The sequence below is a fragment of the Petaurus breviceps genome, unplaced genomic scaffold (genome assembly GCF_028583685.1).
Source record: "Petaurus breviceps papuanus isolate PSGF00001 unplaced genomic scaffold, PetGlider_PUasm1.0 187, whole genome shotgun sequence".
Classification (NCBI taxonomy): Eukaryota; Metazoa; Chordata; class Mammalia; order Diprotodontia; family Petauridae; genus Petaurus; species Petaurus breviceps.
Genome location: NW_027185799.1, coordinates 52,309 through 75,085, shown reverse-complemented (window position 1 = coordinate 75,085; position 22,777 = coordinate 52,309). Strand labels below are relative to the sequence as shown.

The following is a 22,777-nucleotide window of genomic DNA, read 5'->3' as shown; positions in this document are numbered from 1 at the left end:
GGGAGGGGGGAATTTAGAACTTAAAATCTTGTAAAAAGTGAACGTTGAAAACTAAAAATAAAGAAAGAAATTTTAAAAGGAAAAAAAAAGAAAACTGGTACATTTCCAAGCCCCCAGCCCTTCCTAGATGGCAGCTCTTTTGAAGTCAGGTCCCATGTTATTTTCCCTGTGTATCCCCAGTATTGAGCTCATGGGAGGCACTTAAGAAATGATTGACCTGGATTGAACTAGAGTTGAGAAGGGAGTTGGAGAGAATAAAACTGACCATTTATTTCACACAAAGTTTATTAATCCGAGGGGACCAGGGCAGAATTTGGTGCCAGAAGCAGAAGTTAAGGTGCGGATGCACCCCAGGATCCTATTCCTTATTGTCACCTCATCCAGAAAAAATGTCCCGGAGTTTCCTATATCCTTCCTGCAGGATTCTATATTTTAGATAAATGAGATTTGCAAAACTCCAAATAATGCGATCCAAAAAACCAGCACTCAATGCTTCAGGCTGCAGAAAAAAAAAAGAGTAAACAGGACTCCTTAGGCTATAGCCTCTGGGGATCAGACTAAAAAGATAGGAGAAAACTGCACACCAGGAATCCTGTCCTCTGTTGTAGTGGTCCTCCAAGTGGGGCGCCAGGGGAAGAGTGTGTATGATGTGACCCCCAAGAGGTCCATGACTTGCCCCAAAGGCGTGCATGCTTTACCAATTGGAGGAGGGGGAAATGGGGCACACCCCAACCTCCCCCAAGAGAGACAATCATGGGATTTGTCTACAACTGTAATCACAACTATCCTTCACCTATTACAATTCAAGAATCTCGCATTCCAACCCCTTTTGCAGTTGTGAAAGCTTCTAATTTTATCCCATCCGAGCTACCCAGAAGCTCTTCAGGGCAGGAATAGCCCAATCCTAAGTCCAGCAGCTGAGCAGGCATTGTTAGGAAAATGTCTTCACAATCATAGTGTGCTCACAAGAAATTTTTCTTTAAATGATGGGGTGGATTTAAAGACATTGCCTTTAAGGGTTTAGAGATGATTGCCCTTTAGGGTCATAGCAGTTAGAGTTGTGAAAGACCTCAGAAATCAAGCAATCCAATCTTATTTTAGACAGGAGGAAACTAAGGCTCAGATCATTACACATCTAGTAAGTGACAGACCCAGCATTTAACCTCAAATCACCAGATTTCGGGACTCCAGAATCCAGGGATCAAGCTAGTACAGGAGGATAATGCCTCATGGCTTTCTTCTTCATTATTCATTTTTTAAAAACACTCACTAAATAAAAAGTTTTGCTAGAATATCACCTCCTGTTTCAGCTCTGCCATTCACTAGCTATATGACCTTGGGCAAGGTCACTTCACATCTGTTTTCTCTCTATAAATTGGGATTCAGGGGGAAGGAGGGTTTGAACCAGATGGGTTCTAAGGTTCCTTTTAGATCTAAATCTGTGATTAGTTCTCTGGAAGAACAAATCTAGGCCCTTCCTGTCCCCCTGCCTCCTCTCCTCCCCTTTTCTTAGGACTCTGAGGCCAGAGACCCCTCTAGCTCCAGAACTGGAGTTGGGTGTGCTGGATGGGGAACAGAAATGTTCCACTTCTGCAGCTGTATCTCCTACTGTGCCTGGAAGAAGAAAGGGAGGCTAGGCAGACGCCAAGGTTCAAAAGAGGGCAGAATGGTCAGAGTTGACCCCAAACTTTTCTATCTACAGATCTAGCCTGGAGCTTTGGTCTCTTCCCCCGGAATTCCACTGAGAAGACATCACTTACCCCACCACAAAAAATGTTGATGGAGGGTCGAGTAGCATCCAAGGAGATGGTTCCGGAGCATTGTTTGACCAGCTGTTAAGGTGTTGGAAAGACTGGGCTCAGAACTGGGAGCCTGTGACATCTACCACTGACATGCCAAGGAGAGCAGAGGTTCAAGCCTGGTCCCACAGGCCTGCCCCAAACCAGCCCAGTAGGGGTACTTTCCTCTGCTTCTAATCTTGAGGAAGTTACTTTCCTCAGGGCAATAGGAAAGCAAAGCTCATCTTCCTGGGGAAAATCCCCAGAAAGAGATTGCCCTGACAGTCTTCCTCCCTAGCCCATGATGCACTCACCCCATTCTCCTTAAATTTACATTCATCTGGATTATGTTGTTGTTTGGTATTAGGGCAGACAGTCTCCATCATGGTAAAGTTCAGGGGAAGGGGAATAGCAGGATCATTGTTCTGGGGAGGAAAACAGAATAGGCTTTCAGATTAAGGCCTCATTTGAGTTTATTCAGGGCCAGCAGGAAGCTGCAGGCATATCATAGCATTTAGTGCTGGAAGTCACATTAGACATGGTCTAATATGACCCTTTCAGGGGTCTAAGAAGCCAAAACTGTTTTCATAATAATACTATGATGTTTTGATGTTTAATATGACAAATATCAACAGAAAACCTACATAAAAGCTCTTTGGAGGAGTTCTCAGTCATTTTTAAGAGGATAAAAGGATTTGGGACCAAAAAGCTTGAGAGCTGCTGCTGTAGGGTATCAGGAGAGGGAGATATTACTATGACCTAGTGTGAGTAGGGAGAGCTTGGGTTATACTCTGATATATAAGTATGGTTGGATGGTCAGGGTTGGTAAAGCATTCTAGGTAAGGGAAAAACTTGAGAGAAGCGTGGAAGCAAGAATAAACCTGCTGAATATGAGGGAAACTTCAAACCTCTAAAATGCTTACTCATTCCCAAGGTGTTTTCCTCTCAAAGACAATGTTAGTTGAGCTGTTCAAGAATGCTTAGCCATTTTTAGAGATGAGAAACTGAGGCTTAGAGAAGGAAACAAATTTGCTTAGATCCCAGAAACTAGTGTCAGACCTGGATCTCTTGCCCAGGTCTCCTGATTCCCCAATTCTCTCCAAAATAGGAGATTAGATTATTTGGAATGAAATGTTCCTATTGGGACAGCTTGACAGGCTGGAGTCCTTTCCCCATACTCACTGCCCCAGGCTGCAGATTCAGAGCCAGGAGTCGGAAGAGATTGCCTGAGATTGACATCTTGTTGTAGTTGGTGATGAATCGCTTCACCAAATTCTGGTAGCTCAGGGCCTGGCCAGCAGCAAATGGAGTCATCAGGGTAAACAACAGTAGCAGCAGTGGTGGCAGACACATGATCCAGCCCCTTCCCATCCTTATCCTCTTGGTTCTCAATGCTGTGATCCGGAAGGAGCCATCCTTTATTCATTGCCTCCTTCCTGGCCTTACATGGGCAAGGAGCACATAAAGCAATTGGGCCCCAACAGCTTTCTGAGGTCTGTGGTTTCCCCTTTCTTTTGTCATCCTTCAACACTTGTCCAAAAGGTCTGAGTTTCCCTCCAAGGTAAGGAGGTATTTCTTCCTCAGTTGCTTCATGGAGCCCTGGAGTTAGTAGAAAGGAGGCATTGGGGAAAGAGAGGAAATAAGGTAAACAGAATGAGGAGGAAGGCTGAGAGTCTAAGCTGGTGAAGGGATGTGAAGAAATGTAAAGAAATGAAGGATTTCCCCTTCTTTTCTCTGTCTTACAGAGTCCTAGAGTCAGGTGGTATCCTGGATGGGTTTGCCTTCCAGTTGCCCAATTACTTTGCACTAGATTCAGGATTGCTCAAATCTAGCTCAGAAAGTCCCTCTCTTCCCCTCCTTCCACCACATCCAATTCAATATTTAGTAAGCATCTATGATATTTAGGACCTTGTGTTCACCACTGGTTATACAAAGATGAAAATACACACAGTCCTTGTGCTCAAGGAGTTTTTGGCCAATAGTGAAATAAGACTAGATTCAATTCAACAAATGTACTTTCTGCGGGCAAGACTAGAGGAAGCCTGGCATAGTGGATAAGCAGGCCTTGGAGTCCAGCAAGCTTGGATTCAAATCCCACCACTTAAACATACTGTCTGTATGACCTCAGGCAAGTCACTTAACAAGCTTCCTCTCCCGGGTTCCACACTTTAAATCACTTTCTCATCATCTTCCCCTTTTTCTTTGCTCTAGTCCTTGAGGACATGGTGGCTCTTTTCTTTGCCAAGGCCCATCCCTCTGTTAACACCCTTAGTTCTATCTTCTCCCATCCCCTCTTGGAGCTTTCCCTTTCAATCATTCTCTCTTCCTACTTTTCAATTGCGTCTTATCAAATGACTCTTTCCCTCCTGCCTGTAAAATACTCAGACCTCCCCCAATCTTGTAAGAATTTTTACTTGGCCTTACCAGCCCTTCAAGCTATAATCTTATATCTCTCTTCACAGCTAAACACGTAGAAAAAAAAAACTGTCAACTTGTTACTTTTACTTTCTCACTTTAACTTCATTTAAAAAACTATTATTTATTTTTAAGATTAAAAAATAAAAACCTTTCAGTTCCAAATTGTCTCCCTCCCTCCCACCTCTTCCCCAACCATTTAGAAGGCAAGCAATATGATATCCATTATACATGTGAAATCATGCAAAACATATTCCATATTAGCCATGTCACAAAAAAGCAAGAAAAATAAAGAAATATACTTCAATTTCCACTCAGAGGTCATTATTTCTCTCTCTGGATCACCTCCACTATCCCTTCTAATCTTATTTCCCTGTTACCACTCAACTGCAAAACTCTCTTCAAAATTGCCAAAGATCACTTTATTGATAAATTCAATGGCCTTTTCCTAGGCTTTATTTTTCTTGAATGTTTTGCAATATTTGACACAGTTGATGCCCCTCTCTAGGACACTCTGTCCTCTCTGGTGTTTTGTGATACTGCTCTGTGGATCTCTTCTCACCTATCACATTATTTTTCTTCCTCTCCTTTGTAGGTTCATCATACATATCCTGGCCCCTAGATATAAGCATACCCCAGGATTCTGTCCTGGGCCTTCTCTTCTGTAAGGTATTTCCCTATATCTTAGGACCTCTTATTCACACCATTATTGTAGTCACCATCAACTTCCATGGATTCAATGATCATCTTGGTAAATCTGTTAGTTAGTCAGGTCCTCCTGACTCCAGGGCCAGCACTCTACTCACTGCGCCACCTAGCCATCCCCAGAATGTTTCTTTTTGCTTTTTGGAGGGCAATTGGGATTAAGTGACTTGCCCAGGGTCACACGGTTAGCTTTTGTGTTAAGTGTCTGAGGCCGGATCCGAACCCAGGTCCTCCTGACTCCAGGGCCAATGCTCTATTCGCTGTATCACCTAGCCGCCCCTTCCCTGGAATATTTCAACAGCACCTTAATTAGTTTTCCCACCACCAGTCTCTCCCCTCCCTCACCTATTATGTATTCCACCTATTGTCAAATTGCCTTTGTAAAGCACAAATCTGTTATTCCTCAGTTCAAGAAGCTTCAGCAGCTCCCTATTGCCACTAGGATAAAATACAAATTCTTTTCTTTGGTCCAAAAGACTTTTTACTTTCTGGTTCCAATTTATCTTTCCAGACTGATCACATTTTACATTTCTTCAAGTATTTCTGATCTCTAGTCAAACTGGCCTACTAATTGCTCTCCCCACATGACATTCCAGCCTCCTACCTCTGGGCACAGATTATCCCCAAGGTCTATAATCCTTCCCCTCATCCCTGCCTCTTGGAGCTCCTTGTTTCCCTCAAGGCTCAACTCAAGTCCCAAGTCCATCAAGAGACTTTCCTGATTCCCTCAGTTATTAGTGTCTCCCCACAAGTCACAATGTAGTCATTTGATTTACTCTATAATGTACTTCTCTGTAAATGTGTCCTATCACCTTAGTAGAATGCAGACTCCCAGATATTTGTTTCCCCATTGCCTAGAACCATTCCTGGCATGTTGTAGATATGTAATAGATGCTTGTTGATGGATTGATTGACTAATTAAAAGATCCTTGACTTTTCTTTCTCCCTTAATTCACATACCAATCAGTTGTCAAAACTTTTTAGTTCTACCTACAGAACACCTTTCTCACCACATCTCTTCTCTCCAACTCATCCAACCTCTAACTTAGTTCAGTCTGTCATCATTTTTTTTTGCATAGACTATTAAAATGACCTCCTAATTGGTTTTCCTGCCTCCAGTTTCTTCCCTTTCCAAATTATCCTTCATATATCTACCAAAATAGTATTCTCCTAATGCAAATCTGATCATTTCACAACCTACCACCTGCCATACCCCTAGTAATGAATTTTCATTGGCCCCCAATTACCTTGTTATTGTCTGTTGTTCAGTCATTCCAGGCATGCTCAACTCTTCATGACCCCATTTGGGGTTTTCTTAGCAAAGACACTAGAGCGGTTTGTCATATCCTTCTCCAGTCCCTACTACCTTACCTATGGGATAAAATATGAACTCATCAGCCTGACATTTACACCTCTCCATATTTTAGCTCCCACCTACTTTTCCAGTCTTATTTCATATTTCTCCCTTTCACAAATCAAACTGGCCTGTTAGCTGTTCTCCACACACAGCATTCCATCTGTTAATTTAGTGTCTTTGCATAAGGGGTTACTGATGTCTAGAATATACTCCTTCTTCACTTTCTTCTTGTAGGATCCTTCAAAGAATATCTCAGTTGTCAACTCCTACTTGAGACTTTTCCAGACTCTCTCTTGTTAGGAAATATAGTTCCAATAGGATTAGCCCTTACAATTAAGTACCTATTACTTGTCCTCTGCACTGAATGCATCTTTTTTTTTTTAGATTTTTCTTTTTGCTTTTTGGAGGGGGGAAGGTAGGGCAATTGGGGTTAATTGACTTGCCAAAGGTCACACAGCTAGTTTTGTGTTAAGTGTCTGAGGCCGGATTGCCCTGAATGCATCTTGATTGCAGCAACCACAGAGATGAGAACTATGGAGCTCAGAAGCCTCAAGAAATTACAGTAAGTATAATAATAGAGATCACAAATGATGCCAGGCCACTGAGAGATTTTGAAAAGACAGAATTTTGAAGCTTACTCTGGCTCTTCAGGAGGCTTGAGCTTAGGGCATGAATACAAGGCATGGCTGATATGACTGTGGGTCATACTGTATTTTGGATGTTCTATCTTCCCTGGCATTTTGTGATACTGCTCTGTTGTGGTTCTCCTCCTGCCTGTTGTATTATCTTTCGTAGTCTCTTTTGTATGTTGATCATCTGTATTCTGCTCCTTACAAATGAGTATACCCCAGGATCCTACCCTGGACCTTCTCTTCTCTATGTCTGTTTTCTTGGTACTTGCATCAGCTCCCATGGATTCGATGATAATTTTGATATGTTAGTTGTTTGTAAAGCTTGAATACCAAACCCTTACCAGAAAAAAAAATGGCTATAAGGTTTTTTTCCCCATTTGATCACTTCATTTCTTAACTTAGGAGCACATATTTTGTGGGCCACCATCCCCTAATGGACCCTACAACCAAACCTGGAGAAAAAGAACCCTGGGAAAAGGCTAAAAGCTTTTGAAGACATCAAAAATCAGTTGCCCTTTGGGCATTTGCACCTGTTAACTATGACTCCAAGGGTTTGACTGTGATATCTCTAAAGGAGAGGCAGAGAAAGACACTGGCCATATGGCCTGGGTCAGCTGACTGAGAGATGTGATGACAGACTCACCTAGAGATGGCTAGCAGTTGAGAGTGCTTTGCCTGAGAGTTGAGGGCAGGGAGATGATTTCTCCTTTCCTTGTGACTTGGACCATTTGGGGACACTTAAAAAGATTTCCTGGGTGTGCCTTATGGAAAATCAGGTGCAGAAGACTGTATGAAGAGAACTTGAATCTCCAGACCATAGCAGGAGTGCTGGAAGCCTAGCCAGCATTCTGTAGAATTCTAAAGCTCACATTATAGATGTTATTTTTATTGTAGTGAAGATTACATTTTATTTAGATGTGAGTAAATAAATCTTTCAGGATCACAGGAAGTTGGGAAAAGGCTTAAGATCCTGTAGAAATGGGGGTGGCTAGGTGGCGCAGTGAGTAAGAGTGCCGGCCCCAGAGTCGAGAGAACCTGGGATGGATCAGTTCCGGCCTCAGATACTTAACATCCACACAAAATAACTAGTCGTGTAACCTTGGGCGAGTTACTTAACCCCAATTGCTTTAAGAAAAAAAAAGACCCTGTAGAAATGGATAAACAACCAACTAACATTATGAATTATTACTGGAAATATTTATCCCTTAGCAACCCTGGAAAGCACTGAAAAAGGAAAAGCTAGAAGCTGTCTGCTGGTGGGCAGCGGAAGAAAGCAGGAGCAGCCTAAGCTTGGAGTGCCATCTGGTGGCACATGTGGATATTGCATCCTGAGTAGTACTTAGCCACACCTCCCATTTGTGCCAACTTAGACATAATAGGCAGGCAAGTTTGGTGGTGGTCCAGCGGATGGAGCACAGGGCCTGGAGTTAGGAAAACCTGACTTCAAATCCAGCTTCAGACATCAGCTAGCTGTGTGACCCTGGGTAAATCACTTAACCCTATTTGCCCCAGTTTCTTCATCTATAAAATGAGCTAGAGAAGGAAATGGCAAACCAATACAGTATCTTTGCCAAGAAAACCCCAAAAAGAGGTCACAAAGAATTGGACATGACTGAAAATGACTAAGCAACAAAGACACATTAGGAATCTCTCCCACCTGAAATATATTATTTTATATACAAAATAAATATTTTATATACATTTCCCATCTGGGTAAGTGTTTTGTCCCCCAGTAGCATTTTTGTCCTGGTTTCCCCCCACATCTTCTAGCACCTTGAATATAGTAGGACATTTAATAAATGTCTGTTGAATTGAGTTGTATATACACTAATAAGTATAACAAAAGTAGTGTGTGTTAGGGACCAAGGAGAGATGGGAATAAAATGCTTCAGGATGGGGAGGTTATGAAAGACTTCATGGATTTCATGGCACTGATGTCTTAAACTATTGTCACATCCTAACCAAGACTCAAAAAGATCCTCTTTAGGTAGATAGGAGTATGATTCCTGAGAGGGATTATAGGTTCCCACAATGGGTCCCCCAAAGAAGGATTTTTTTTTTTACCAGTCTGTCCTTCAAAGAGGAAATACAGTTATCCCTTCCACATGGGAATTAGGAACACAATGGATTCTGCAATATGGAAAATCTGAGTAAAATTTTTTAGTCCTCCCTTCATACTACAAAAGAAGGTTGATTTTTTCTTTTTCTTTTATGAGGTGTTTACAGTACCTTATTGTAAAATATGGGTTATTATCATACAGCATTATACATCTATCTTATACATTTCTGAGTTTCTAAACGTTTTTCTGTGTCATCTGCTAGCCTCCATGTGTTGTCTATGGCTTCCTCAAAACTCCCAATAAATTCCCATTTCATTTCTTACACCAACCCAGATATATAGAAACCACAATGGGGAGAGGTGTGATGTGGAAGGAATAATTGTGTTGGAACAATTTCCTGGATTTATGAGGGTGATGTGTATACTATGTCAATGAATGGTAAAACATACAGGAGGGAAGAGTGGGAGATAGACTACAATATATATTCACCAAAGAGACAAAGATTCTCTCTCTCATCTCTGGAACTGCCATGGGGTGGTTGGTGATGAAAAAAGGAGAAAATAATGATTTGTACTCTATAATTTCTAAAAAAAGTAGGGGAGGAACCATGTGAATGCGGACCAATAAACCTAGCCACAGTCTGAGCCTAAAATACTGGAGTGCTTCCTTTCTGAGGGCAGTTTCCTCAAGCCCCTTTGGTCTTTTTCTTCCACCCACAAAGGTTTAATGAAATGTCTCTACTGAAGAATTTAGATTAAGGATTGGATTTGAAGGAAAACTATGTCTGATGAGAAGTAGAAATAAGGGGTGATACCTACATGAGTGTGGAGGTCAACTAAGAAAGAGATACAGAAGGACCTTCGATCCTATATAACTGTTAGATTTTCATCAATGATCATATTACATCCCTGTTGGTAAGTCTCTGTCTCCAAAATTATTTCAGGTACTCCACCCCCCAAATACCCTAAATACTCTATCAGGAGCTAGGAGGAGGCTTGATGTGGAGGTAAGGAAAAGGAAGTCCAACTTGAACCCAAGATCTTTTTTGACTGATGTGCTGATCAAGTTAAAGCAAGAATCAAAGGCCAGGTGAAGTAAACCAAAATATTTAAAATAGATCTAGAAGCCCATTACTTTGAGAATTCCCTCAAAAAGTACAGATTGTGACCTATCAGTATTGGCTTATCTTAAGTATGTAATCCCAGAAGTCTGTCACAAAGGGATATACAGAATGTGCAGGGAGTCTTCTTTAGTCTTTTCTGACCTTGCAAAGATACCAGTGACACCTTCTGGCTATTTCTTCTTGTGCCTCACGCTTGTCATGTGACTAACCAGCCCGTGTTGGCAGCTTTTTGTCCCTGTTCTTCTTTGGAATTCCTCATTTGGGCATATGGCATTGCTTCCTCATGCCCACCATGTGCTTCTCCGTTACCCTGTGTATGATCAGTTTTGATTCTTTGGATACAGTGGAATTCTACATTTTGCTATCATATTGCAAGAATGTCAAAATGTCAGTAGGGGGGCAGAGTCAAGATGGCGGAGTAGAAACAGGACTTCCTCACAGCTCCAGCTTCCATCTCCTCCAATTCATGTAAAAAAATGATTCTAAACAAACTTTGGAGATACAGAACCCACAAAATGACACAGAGAAGCAAACTTCCCCCTGAAGACAGCCCAGCAGGCCAGCAGGAAGCGGCCAGCACAGTGCTCTAGGAGCCGAACCCAGCCCTGTATCAGCTAGATGTTTTAGCCTCAGGGCAGCCACAACCAGCCACTGGCTGGAGGGACTTCGGATCACCAGCAGCTGTGGCGGTTTCCAGAATTATCAGCTCATAGATGCTAAGGACAAAGTGAGAGATCAATATGGTGTGGACTTTGGGATCCGGGAGTTCAGGAATGTGGTCTGGTCTTTACCCCCTGGAGGGAGAAACAGCTGAGGCATGGTGGCCATGCAGCTGCCACCACATGGCTCCTTCAGCTCCTGGTCTATAGATTGTAGGGGGACCAAGTGACCAGTCTGAGGGATAATTGCTCTTGCTTTAACCTGCTTGGATCTGGATTGTGGTCTAGGGTGGAGGTCCTGGGGTGCATGACCAGTTTGCCAGAGAGGGCAGCCTCTTTGAAGCTCCAGTAGCTGGGAAAACCCTAGCAACTGGGACAAAGCTCCCCTCTCTGGTAGCAGAGTTCTACTGTGGCAAAAAGCTCAAAAGTCAAGTAATTGAGTGACAACATGAGCAAGCAAAGGAAGAAAAGCAAGCAGAACAATCCAACATTAGACTCCTATTTAGGAGACAAAAAGGATCAAAGCATGGAACAGGAGGAAGACAGCAAAGTCAGAACTCCTGCACCAAAAGCTTCCAAGAAAAATATGAGTTGGTTACAGGCCATAGAGGAGCTTAAGAAGGATTTTGAAAACCAAATAGGAGAAGTGGAAGAAAAATTGGGAAGAGAAATGAGTATGATGCAAGAAAATTATGAAATGAGAGTCAACAACCTGACTGAAGAAAATAACACCTTAAAAATAGACTAACTCACATGGCAAAAGAGGCTCAAAAAGCCATTGAGGAGAAGAATCCCTTAAAAAGCCAAATTTGTCAGATGAAAAAAGAATCTCAATAGCTCACTGAAGAGGATCATTACCTCAGAATTAGATTAGAGCAAATGGAAGCTAGTGACTTCATGAGAAATCAAGATACTATTAAACAGATCCAAACAAATGAAAAAATAGAAGGAAATGTGAAATATCTCATTAGAAAAACCACTGACCTGGAAAATAGATCCAGGAGAGATAATTTAAAAATTATTGGACTACCTGAAAGCCATGATCAAAAAAAAGAACCTAGAAATTATCCTTCCAGAAATTTTCAAGGAAAATTGCCCTGATGTTTTAGAACCAGAAGGCAAAATAGAGGTTGAAAGAATCCACTGATCACCTCTTTAAAAAGATCTCAGAAAGAAAACTCCTAGAAATATTACAGCCAGGTTCTAGAATTCCCAGATCAAGGAGAAAATATTATAAGCAGCCAGGAAGAAACAATTTGAAAATTGTGGAAACACAATCAGGATAACACAGGATCTGGTAGCTTCTACACTGAAGGATCGAAGGACTTGGAATATGATATTCTGGAGGTCAAAGGAGCTGGGATTAAAACCAAGGATCACCTACCCAGCAAAACTGAGTATCGTGTTTCAGGGGAAAATATGATCATTCAATGGAATATAGGACTTTCAGGCATTCTTGATGAAAAAATCAGAGTTGAATAGAAAATTTAACATTCAGATACAAGTAGCAAGAGAAAATATTACAAGCAGTCAGGAAGAAACAATTCGAATATTGTGGAAACACAATCGGGATAACACAGGATCTGGCAGCTTCTACAGAGGGATTGAAGGGCCTGGAATATGATATTCTAGAGGTCAAAGGAGCTGGGATTAAAACCAAGAGTCACCTACCCAGCAAAACTGAGTACCATGTTTCAGGGGAAAATACGGTCATTCAATGGAATATAGGACTTTCAAGCATTCTTGATGAAAAACCAGAGTTGAATAGAAAAATTGACATTCAGATACAAGAAGCAAGAGAAGCATGAGAAGGTAAACAGGGAAAAGAAATCATAAGGAACTTATCAAAGTTGAGTTATTTATATTCCTACATGGAAAAACAATAATTGTAAGTTATAAAACTTTTCTCAGTATGAGAAACAGTTGAAGAGAATAGAAATACATATATGTATACATACATATATATGTCTATATAAGAGGGTATATGTGCATATGAATACATATGTGAGTGTGTGTATATATGTGTACAGGTATACATAGACAGAGGGCACAGGACCAAATTAATAGGAAGGGATGACACTTAAAAGGTGAAATTAAGAGGTGAGAGAGGAGAGGAGATGGGGAGAGACAGAATGGGGTAAATTATTTCATATAAAAGAGGCAAAGGAAAACTGTTACAATGGAGGGGAAGAACAGGAAGGCAAAAGGGAGTGAGCCAACCTTATTCTCATTGAATTTGGCTTAGGGAGGGAATGACATACACACTAAATTGGGTATCTGGCCCTACAGGAGAGTAGGGGGGAAGGGGATGAGAGGGAAGATGATGAAACGGAGGGAAAGGTCGGGGGGAGGGAAGTTGGAAGCACCCACTTTTGAAAAGAGACAGGATCAAAGCAGAGATTAGAACAAGTGGGGGTGGGATAGGATGGAGGGAAATATAGTCAGTCTTTTACAATATATGCACTATGGAAATGTTTGGCTTAGCTACACATGTACAACCTATATTGAATTGCTTATCTTCCCAGTAAGGGTGGGTGATAAGGGAGGAAGGGAAAGAATCTGGAATGAAAAGTTTTAAAATTAAATGTTTAAACATATGTGTGTGTGTGTGTGTGTGTGTGTGTGTGTGTACTATTATTACTATTATTTTACATGTAACTGGGAAATAAGTTATACAGGCACTGGGGCATAGAGATCCACCGTGCCCTACTGGAAAATTGGAGAGGTATGGGGGAAGATATAGGAAAGAGCATATTGGGGGAGGGGATATTCACTGGGGTAACTATTTTGGGGTGGGAGGTAGTGGAAAAATGGGGAGAAAATTTATAACTCAAAATCTTGCGAAAATGAATGATGTAAACTAAAAAAAATTTTTAAAAATGTCAGTATGGAAAAGATGGGCCTTGGGGTTAGGAAAAGAATTTTATAATTTCCAGAAAGTGTTACCATTTCAAAAAAGTAATACAGCCTCCTTTTCTCCTACACCTCTGAGCCTCATTCATTGTCCATCCCTACTGCCTGGATGAGATATACACACTTTTGGTCAAGCTCCATAGGTGTTGGATGTGTGTTGATATCTGGGCAATAAACTTTCTTCAGTCACAAACACAGGCCAACCTCCTTTGAGTGATCACAGATGTCTTCCAGGAAGATATAGAATGTCCTGGTATATTCAACACAATGTCTGAGCATCAGACAGACCTTGCCATCCACAGAGATCCTCCTCAATCTGGATTCTTGAGCTAGATCTGCCTCTGAGTGTCAAATGCCTTTGCAGAGCATACATTCCCCTGCTTTATTCCTCACCTGACTGATCAAAGTTACTTCCTTTCAAGTAATCCTGAATTATCTCAATGGGGTGGGAGAAACATTACTGCAAAGGACTTAAAAGGTAACATTCAGTTTTAATGAAAATTGGGGGGGGGGTATTTAATAAACAATCAGTACAATGAGAAATTGCATCCTCTACATTTTTTAGTTAATTGTGAGATGGTAAAGATGTGGTCCACTGTGTGTGTGTGGTATATGTGTGTACTTGGTTCAGTCTAGCTGCTTTTCCTGTCTTTATTCTCTTTAGTACCATTTCTACCTCCTTTAAAAGAATATATGAATGGGACTGTCATGTCAGGGACCAAATGTGTGGATAGGGGTTTCCATTGTCCTTGATAGGAAAAAAATAAGTTTGTTAAAATGGCTTTTGCAAATCTTTTCCCATTTTTTTCTGTTTGTAGTCCTTAAATTTTCATCTTTGAATACCCTTGGGAGGACTTCACTTGAATTTCTTGCTACACTTTCTTTAAACTGGTTTTGTCTTCTGTTTCTCTCTGCTCTGAAATCTTCATAAGATTTTATGAATGAGTTTATATTCGAACTTGGTATTGCTTTTGGCAGCCATCTATCATCTTTTATTTTTTTTTTTCATCTATCATCTTTCGGAAAGTATTGTTATATATGTGCTCATTAAAATGCTTCCTGATTTCTTTTAGTCTCCATTTTAAGGCAATTAATTTCTGCGGCTCAATCTTTTGGAAGATATTGTAGTGAGTGTCAGTCATTTCTGATACCTATTTCTTATTTTTAATTACTTATGTAGCACTGCTACCCTCACTTCCCACTGCTTAAAGACCAAGGAGGTTACATTGCATTCCTCCCCCAGGGTTCTCTGGTACCCTTCAGAGTGAGGGGACTATCTAGGCTCTTTGCAAATGAGCCCCCATTAATGATGTTTCCTTAAATGTAGAGGGGTTTCTGGTATCACGGAGCCACTAACACACTAGCTTTTATGAAGGAACATTTACTTCAAATGATATGATTATAAAAATATAAACTTAGCCCCCCAACACATAGTAGGTGTAATCTTCCTCTTTTCTTATACCACATCATTCTCTGGGGAGGGAACAGGGTTTAGATTCATAGCTTAAATCAGTTCCTTTAGAGAACAGTCTTAAGTTTCAAGTCCAAAACACCTCTTGGGCTCAAGTCCCAGAAGCCCTGACTTCTCAAGGCTTCCCTTCTAGGATGGTTGTCTGCAACATCCCAACTGCAGTCCCCGCTGAAGATCCAAGGTTATTATGGCTTCAACTTCCCAGTCCAGTGGAGTTTCTGCCTGTACCTGAAAACTGAGGACAAATGAAACAGAACAGAAACATCCCCAGGCCCACTTTTCTGAGCTAGGGTAAAAGAGAGAAGCAGGGGAAGGTAGTCTTTCTTTCTTTTTTTAAAATTAAATTGAATTAAATTTTTTTGGTTTTTGGAGAGCAGTTGGGGTTAAGTGACTTGCCCAAGGTCACACAGCTAGTAAGTGTCAAGTGTCTGAGGCCCTATTTTAACTCAGGTCCGTCCTCCTGACTCCAGGGCTGATGCTCTATTCTTCCTCTTTCCATTCATGGTCTGGTGCTGTGGATGAAGTGTGATCCTCTGGACAGAGAGAACAGGAAAAGGTAGATAAGAAAGAACAAATGTCTCATTCTCACCAGTTTTAAAGATGCTACACAGCCAATAAAGCAAGTCACTTAACCCAATTGCCCTGCCTTCTCCCCTCGAAAAAGCAAAGAAAAAAAAATGTGGGGTAGTCAGAAGAACAAGAGCTACCAATGCCTGGATAGATCCATACACATGTGAATGTTTGTTATTGTTATTGTTCAATGGTGTCTGACTCTTTGTGACCCCATTTGGGGATTTCTTGGCAAAGACACTGGACTGATTTTCCATTTCCTTCTCTGGTTCATTTTACAGATGAAGAAACTAAAGCAAACAGGGTCAAGTGACTTGCCCAGGGTTACACAGCTAGTAAGTATCTGAGCCTGGATTTAAACTCAAGAAAATGAGTCTCCCTGACTTCAAGCATGACACTCTATTGTGCTGCCTATCTATCTAGCTGCCCCATATATCCGGCTATCCCATGGCCAAAGCAGAGAAGGGTAAGGGGGATACTCCCTGGTCTGAGCATCAATAGTGTGGATAGGTCCATGGAAGTCCTTGGTCACAATCTGGTGTTGTTTTCATACACATACACACATGTATATATATATATATATACACAAAACACACACATGTATACACACATATATGTATACATACACATAAATACATATAACTTTCATTTTATTTTAAATTTTTCCAATACTTTTTTCCAAAGTATTTTTTTTCTCCCACCCATCTCCCTTCTCCCACTGAAATAGAAAGAAAGACAAAGCCCTTGGGAAAATATATGGACAGTCAAACAAAGTAATTTTTTTGTATTGGTTATATAAAAAAAAATATTATGTCTCATTCTGCATCTACTTTATAACCTTCTGATGGGGTGCTTGGGTGCCTGTGCTTGAACCCCAGTTTGTAAATCACATCTCTCCCTAGCCTCAGAGCATTATTTCTGCCCGGTTCTCCCCCTGCCAGTACTCTGCCTAGCAACCATTCAAGAGCAAGCCCCAAACAAATGTTTATCTCCCTTCGGTACAATAACAAGCTACACCTATGAATCCTTCACTAGATTATCTGTAAGTAACTCCCTAGCTCATTATAGACATCCTGAATCCCTCATTAGCTTGGGACATATGTATACTCCCAACATCCATCTTGTCAAACATCACATTGATGGGAGGCAGCTTGGTCAGCCCTGATCAGTAGCTGACTTAGTGATGTTTCTTTTTTTTTTTTTTTTTTAAAGCAATTGGGGTTAAGTAACTTGCTCAAGGTTACACAGCCAGTTATTTCTGGGTGTGGTGCTGAGTATCTGAGCCCAGATTTGATCCAGGTCATCCCGACACTGGAGCCGGTGCTCTTACTCGCTGAGCCACCTGGCTGCCCCTAAGCAATTGGGGTTAAGTAATTTGCTCAAGGCTACACGGCCAGGTGTTTCTGGGTGGGTGCTAAGTGTCTGAGCCCGGGATTTGATCTCCAGGTCTTCTCAACACTGGAGCCGGTGCTCTTACTCGCTGTGCTACCTGGCCGCCCCGACTTAGTGATGTTTCAAGCCTAAAACCACACCTCCATGCAGCCCCACTTTGGCCTATCTCCTGGTGAATTCTGGGCAATACGCCTGCACAGTAGATATTAAAAGTGTGTGTTCCTTTAAGAACTGACCACTCCTTAACTGCTCCCTAATCCCACCCTTACTCATCTATTAGCATATTTGGGACAGATTTTACTATAGTTATCCCATATAAACTATAATATAACCCCTCTAAGGTTGCAGGTTCTCTAAGAACTCTTGCCCACTGAATAGTGTAACAATAAATCTTTACTTAGAGAATGCTTGAGTCTGTGAATTCATTCCAGACTGCTTTCCAGGGACTTTGAATATTGGGGTTCCTGGACTTCCTGAACTCCATCATTTCTATTCTGCTATCAATGCAATGTTTTGCAATGAACCTCACAGCTACCCTTTAGCCCAGGAATTCCAACACACCTATTTCAGGAAATGATCCTTGGACAGAGAGAAGAAAAATGATTTGGCCATAAACTAAAGAGGGGGAAAGGTTTGTAAGCATCCCCAAGATGAAGGGCTAGAAGAGGCCTTCCCAGACAGTACCTGCCTCTATAAAACCAGTGTCTGAGGTAGAATTGTAATTTCATGAGATTGTCATTTTTCATCACATTTAGGAGAGTCTGCTCTGGGGACCTCATCCTATCTGAAGCAAGTAGTGACCCTGGCTACCTAGGGGTCAAAAGATGAACTGAATTGAGTTTAAAACCTGCAACTTCAGCAAAGGCTGGTGAAGGCTTTTCTCTATAGGTCCCTTGCTTTCCTCAAACTGAGGGAGTACAGATAGGTCTCTGGGTGAGCATCCATATGGAGGAGAGAAAGCTCTCTGAGAAGCACATAGGGACTCCCTAGGGGTGTGCCAATAAATTTTTAACAACCAGTTCTCCAAACAGAGGCACAGCCAGTGTTTAAATTTAATCTGCATTAACATTTTCTCCATCACATTCTTAAATCTAGACAGCATTTGCCCACACATAAGGTATAAAGGCTCACACTAAAAATTCACCAGTTCTCAGGAGTTGGCAGGAGAGGGCAGCCCCACCTGTTCCTCCTGGCCTTCTCAGACCTGACTGAATAGCTAGGTTTGTTCAGGCCACAGTCATGGCTGCCTCCACCTCCCCCCACCATATATCTTTGTGTTGATTTTTGAATGAAGCAACTTTTTTGACAATATACCCAGACCCCTAGTGCTTTATCATATATAAACCAAAACAGATTCTAGTCTCTACTGGAGACAGAACATGTATGTGCTGGAGTCATATTATGAGGGTTCTAAAATGCTAGCTGAGGGGGCTACATTTTATTCTAACCATCAGGGAAGCCCTGGAAGTGTTTTCAGCAGAGGAGTGATATGGTTATACATACTCAAAGGAACAATGTTTCAGCAGTTATATAAACCAAGGGGCAGAGTTCACAGAGAGCTTGAGAGAAGAGAGAGTCTGGTCTTTCTCTGTCCCTAAAAGGACCTCTCCTTGGAGAGAATACAGAATCATGTTTGTTTGGGTGTTGTTAGTTTTCTCTCTAGATTGCAAAAGCCAGAAGACCAGGATTTCCTTCTCTCAAACTCTTGCCAACTCCACCCATCTCACAGGCACAGCAATAATAAGTAATCAATCTCTACCAATGAGGAAAGTCTTATGTAAATAATCTTTAATCCGAGGGTTACATAAACTACATTTACCCAAGGAGAGGCCAATTAGAGCATACTAAGATTTGAGAAGGAAGAGACCAGTTCTAGCTAGAAAGATCAGAGGAGACTTCATGAAGACAAGACCCTTGGATCTTGAAGAAAAGGAAAGACATCAATAGAGGGAACTGAAAGTTCTATTGCAGGCACAGGGCATGGCCTATCAAATATATGAGGGGAGAGAGCAAAGGTTGGAATGGGAGAACAATCAATAGTCCAATTTGTCTAGAGAATAGAAAATGGGAAGAGAAGGATGGGAAAATAAGGCTGGAAGGATCTCAGGCTCCCCCTCTGTCAGGCTGGGGCCAGGATATCCCCTCTCAGCTTCTCCACACTTTCTCTCCCCTTCTTTTCTTCCCTTTGAGATCTTGCAGGGTCCCACTCAGTCTTTGCTCTGATATTGTATTGGAGGGTTAGACACTAGCAGATCATTTTCTTTCAGACAGAGAAATAGTTACTGGGGGATTTGGTGGAAGAGAAAAGATGTATGGTCTGGGTTTACCCAGAACCTAGTTCTGACCTCTTATGTGGAGAGGTCAGGCTTAGAAGTTTTCCAAAGGAGTCTGAGGCATCCCACTTAAGAGCTCTGTTGGAAATTTTGATCTCTGGGCATTTGGATAGCACCTAAGGTAAATGAGTGTAATGCAATGAATGTTGGTCTGGAGTCAAGAGATGAGAGTTGAGGTCTTGGCTCTGGTATTTACTGGATGTGTGACTTTGGACAAGTCCCTTGCTGATGCTGAGGCTCAGATGCCTTATGTGTATAATTGATAATACTGTCTGTCCTAGCTACCGTGTGGGGTACTGAGACCCTGACCCAAATTGACTACTCAGAGACCTCTCAAAGTGAAGGTAGTTTTATTAGAATCTCGTGAGAAGTGGGCAGTCCCGTCTCTGGGACAGCAGGGAGAGAGAGGAGGCCAAGGTACAGAAGCAGAAACTGGGTTAAATAAGCAAGGGTTACCCTCCCCTCCCAAACATTAACCTAATTATTACTAATGAGACTCTAATTTTGTTAGATAACATACATAATATATGAGGTCCACTACACAAGTGCAGTAACAACCTCAGAATACTGAACCCCCTTCAGTCCAACCTAGATGTGTCCTTATCTGGGCCTGAGCGACCCAAGGCTGCTGTCTACTTTCTGACTGGTCAAATCCACCTGCTGCTGCCAACATTATTTCATTTTTAGTATTATCTAGGAGTTCTCTGGGAACTCAAACTTCTTCCCAAGGCTGCTGTCTGATACTTTTTATCAGTAGTCTTGTTTCAGCAATTCTTGCAGTTCTATAGAAACTTAACCTTTGCTACCTCTCACAATACCATTCCTTTCCCCAAACTAAAAACACCTCTAATTTGGTCTCAATAGTGAATCCAATCAATTGTATTAATACTCAATAGCGTTTACATTACCTTGAAATACACAAAGACTTACATATATGTGTGTGTGTGTGTGTGTGTGTGTGTAAGCAATATTGAACTTAGTTACAAAATATAAGGAAGTAATAAGAATGTATATAGGGTGTTCAGAATGGGGAAACTTCACTGCAAGTCATCCCTCCCACTACCTCCTAGGATTGTTGTGAAGATCAAATGAGATAATGCAAGTAAGGAGATCAGTAAACTTTAAAGTGCTTTAAAAAAAAGTGATTATTACTAAATATAAAGACAAGTAGGGCAAAGGCAGTGAGGAAGGAGAGAACAGGGTTGGCTCCAATGGCCCAGGAAGGCTGCATGGAGGCTAGAGGGTAAGATGATTTATAGAATGTCAGAACAGGAAGGGACTTTAGAGGCCATATAATTCAGTCTTTCATTTAATTCAGAGTTATCCCCCATAATATGTTTGACAAGTGGTTATTCAATTCAACAAACATTTATTAAGTATCTTTAATATGCAAAGTACTGTTCTAGGTGCTGGAAAAGAAGAAAAAATCAAGGAATTTGAAGCAAGAATCAGAGAAGGACACTGATGTATCTGGGGGGACTGAAAACTTCTCAGACAGTTTTGGATTGTTAACTTCCCCTTCCCCTTCCATTACTACTGTCAAGCAGCAGCAAGCCCTTTCTGGAGTCTTTTGACCCCCACCTTCAGTCCTTTCTCCACTTTCCCACCTCTGTGGGTCCCTTCTCCCGGCCAGTGGGAGTAAGGGACAATGTGGGAACTATGACCCTGCTGTGTTAGGGTTTAAAAACTCTGTTCACCACACATTGTGTGCCTCTTCCTCATGACCAGTCATGGGGAAGACAGCCCTCTTCTCCTGGAGGAAGAGAATAAATTCCTGTTCTTATCCTAAGAGATCTCCATGTTCGTGATTAAATTTTGGATGAGGTTTTTCATCCCAAACAGATGCTTCTGCTACATTATTATTATCATTTTTTGCAAGGCAATCAGGGTTAAGTGACTTGCCAAGAGTCACACAAGAAATGTCAAGTGTCTGAGGCCATATTTGAACTCAGGTCCTCCTGACTCCAGAGCTGATGCTCTGTCTTTCCTCTTTCCATTCATAGTCTAGTGCTGTAGGTGAAATGTGATCCTCTGGACAGAGGGAACAGGAAAAGGTAGATAAGAAAGAACAAATGTGTCATTCTCACCAGTTTTAAAGATGCTACACAGCCAATAAAGGGGGCTACCCCGACCCATGTGGTAGGGAATGAAGAATGCCTACATATAAGGACATCTGGGCATGGCCAGGTAAGACATTGTTTTACTTGTTTAAATATTTAGGATCTAGTCATTGCAATTGTATCTCATATCTTTTTCCTCATTGCTGTTCTTTTTGTTTTTCTTAACAGATTCTGATCTTAGCTTTGATGAGTCCCTGGTCTGACTGTACATAGGCAGCTGACTCAGGTATAATTCCCATGTCAGTAACAAGTCTTTTTACTATAAATTACCTATACTAAATTCCTTCCTTAATGTGCATAAGCACTAACAATAAGATTGCGTATCCTCTTTTGTTTACCTATAACTGGCACAGAAGTGCTGTTTTTCTATAGAATTTCTATAGCACCTGAATTCAGAGAGGAGGAAAGAAAAGGGTTTCTTCAACTGGTGAAGATGTGGAAAAGGGGAGTTCCAGGCTTAAGGGATAGGTGCTTTGGGTAGGACAACTAATTGCTGGCTGAATATATAGTATGCAAAGGGAATAACAATAAATAAGCTTAAGAAGGTAGAGGAGGCTAGAATTGAACTAACCCAAAAGCAGCTGTGGAGGAACACTTACCCTAGGTGAATGAATAATCTGGGACATAGGAGTGGACCTCAAGGTGAGTGACCACCTAGAGAGGAGGGGCCTCTCCAAAGAGCAGCTGGTGCTGTCCCAACTTGCACAGCTTATTCTGCTGCTTAAGAATCATATTCTACCACAGTAAAGAGATTTCTTACTGGAAGTCTGGGGCTCTGAATGTTCTGTTTTTCTTAGAACAGAACAGATTTTAATCTCAGTCTGAGAAATTGTGGTAGCCAACAAACTCTGGTACAAAGGCTTTAAAAGTTCAGGGGGGGTAGTCAGGGGTGTCTTTGTGGTGCATCCAATAGAGCATGAACCCTGGAGTCAGGAGGACCTGAGTTCAAATGTGGCCTCAGACACTTAACACTTACTAGCCATGTGACCTTGGGCCAGTCACTTTACCCAATTGTCTTACCTTCCCCTCTCCAAAAAGCAAAACAAAAAAAAAAAAGAATGTGGGGCAGTCAGAACAAGAGCTACCAATGCCTGGATAGGCCCATATACATGTGGATGTTTGTTATTGTTGTTGTTTAGTGGTATCTGATTCTTTGTGATCCCATCTGGGGATTTCTTGGCAAAGACACTGGACTGGTTTGCCATTTCCTCCTCTGTTTCATTTTACAGATGAAGAAACTAAGGCAAAC

At 41.5% G+C, this 22,777-nt stretch overlaps 1 protein-coding gene across 2 annotated transcripts in view; it reads right to left on the bottom strand.

The window, feature by feature from the left end:
• Positions 1 to 22,777, bottom strand: part of LOC138163140 (protegrin-2-like) — a 29,827-nt gene continuing 7,050 nt past the window's right edge. The window contains exons 2-5 of one of the 2 annotated variants that reach the window (XM_069090580.1): positions 2,961 to 3,377; positions 2,093 to 2,203; positions 1,761 to 1,832; positions 1 to 499 (exon numbers count right to left, since the gene is read on the bottom strand). In XM_069090580.1, the coding sequence (XP_068946681.1) occupies positions 377 to 499; positions 1,761 to 1,832; positions 2,093 to 2,203; positions 2,961 to 3,149 (495 nt within the window). In that variant the 5' untranslated portion in view covers positions 3,150 to 3,377 and the 3' untranslated portion in view covers positions 1 to 376. Of the gene's footprint in view, positions 500 to 1,760; positions 1,833 to 2,092; positions 2,204 to 2,960; positions 3,477 to 22,777 lie in introns of those variants that run through there. The other variant, XM_069090581.1, reaches the window with a different exon arrangement.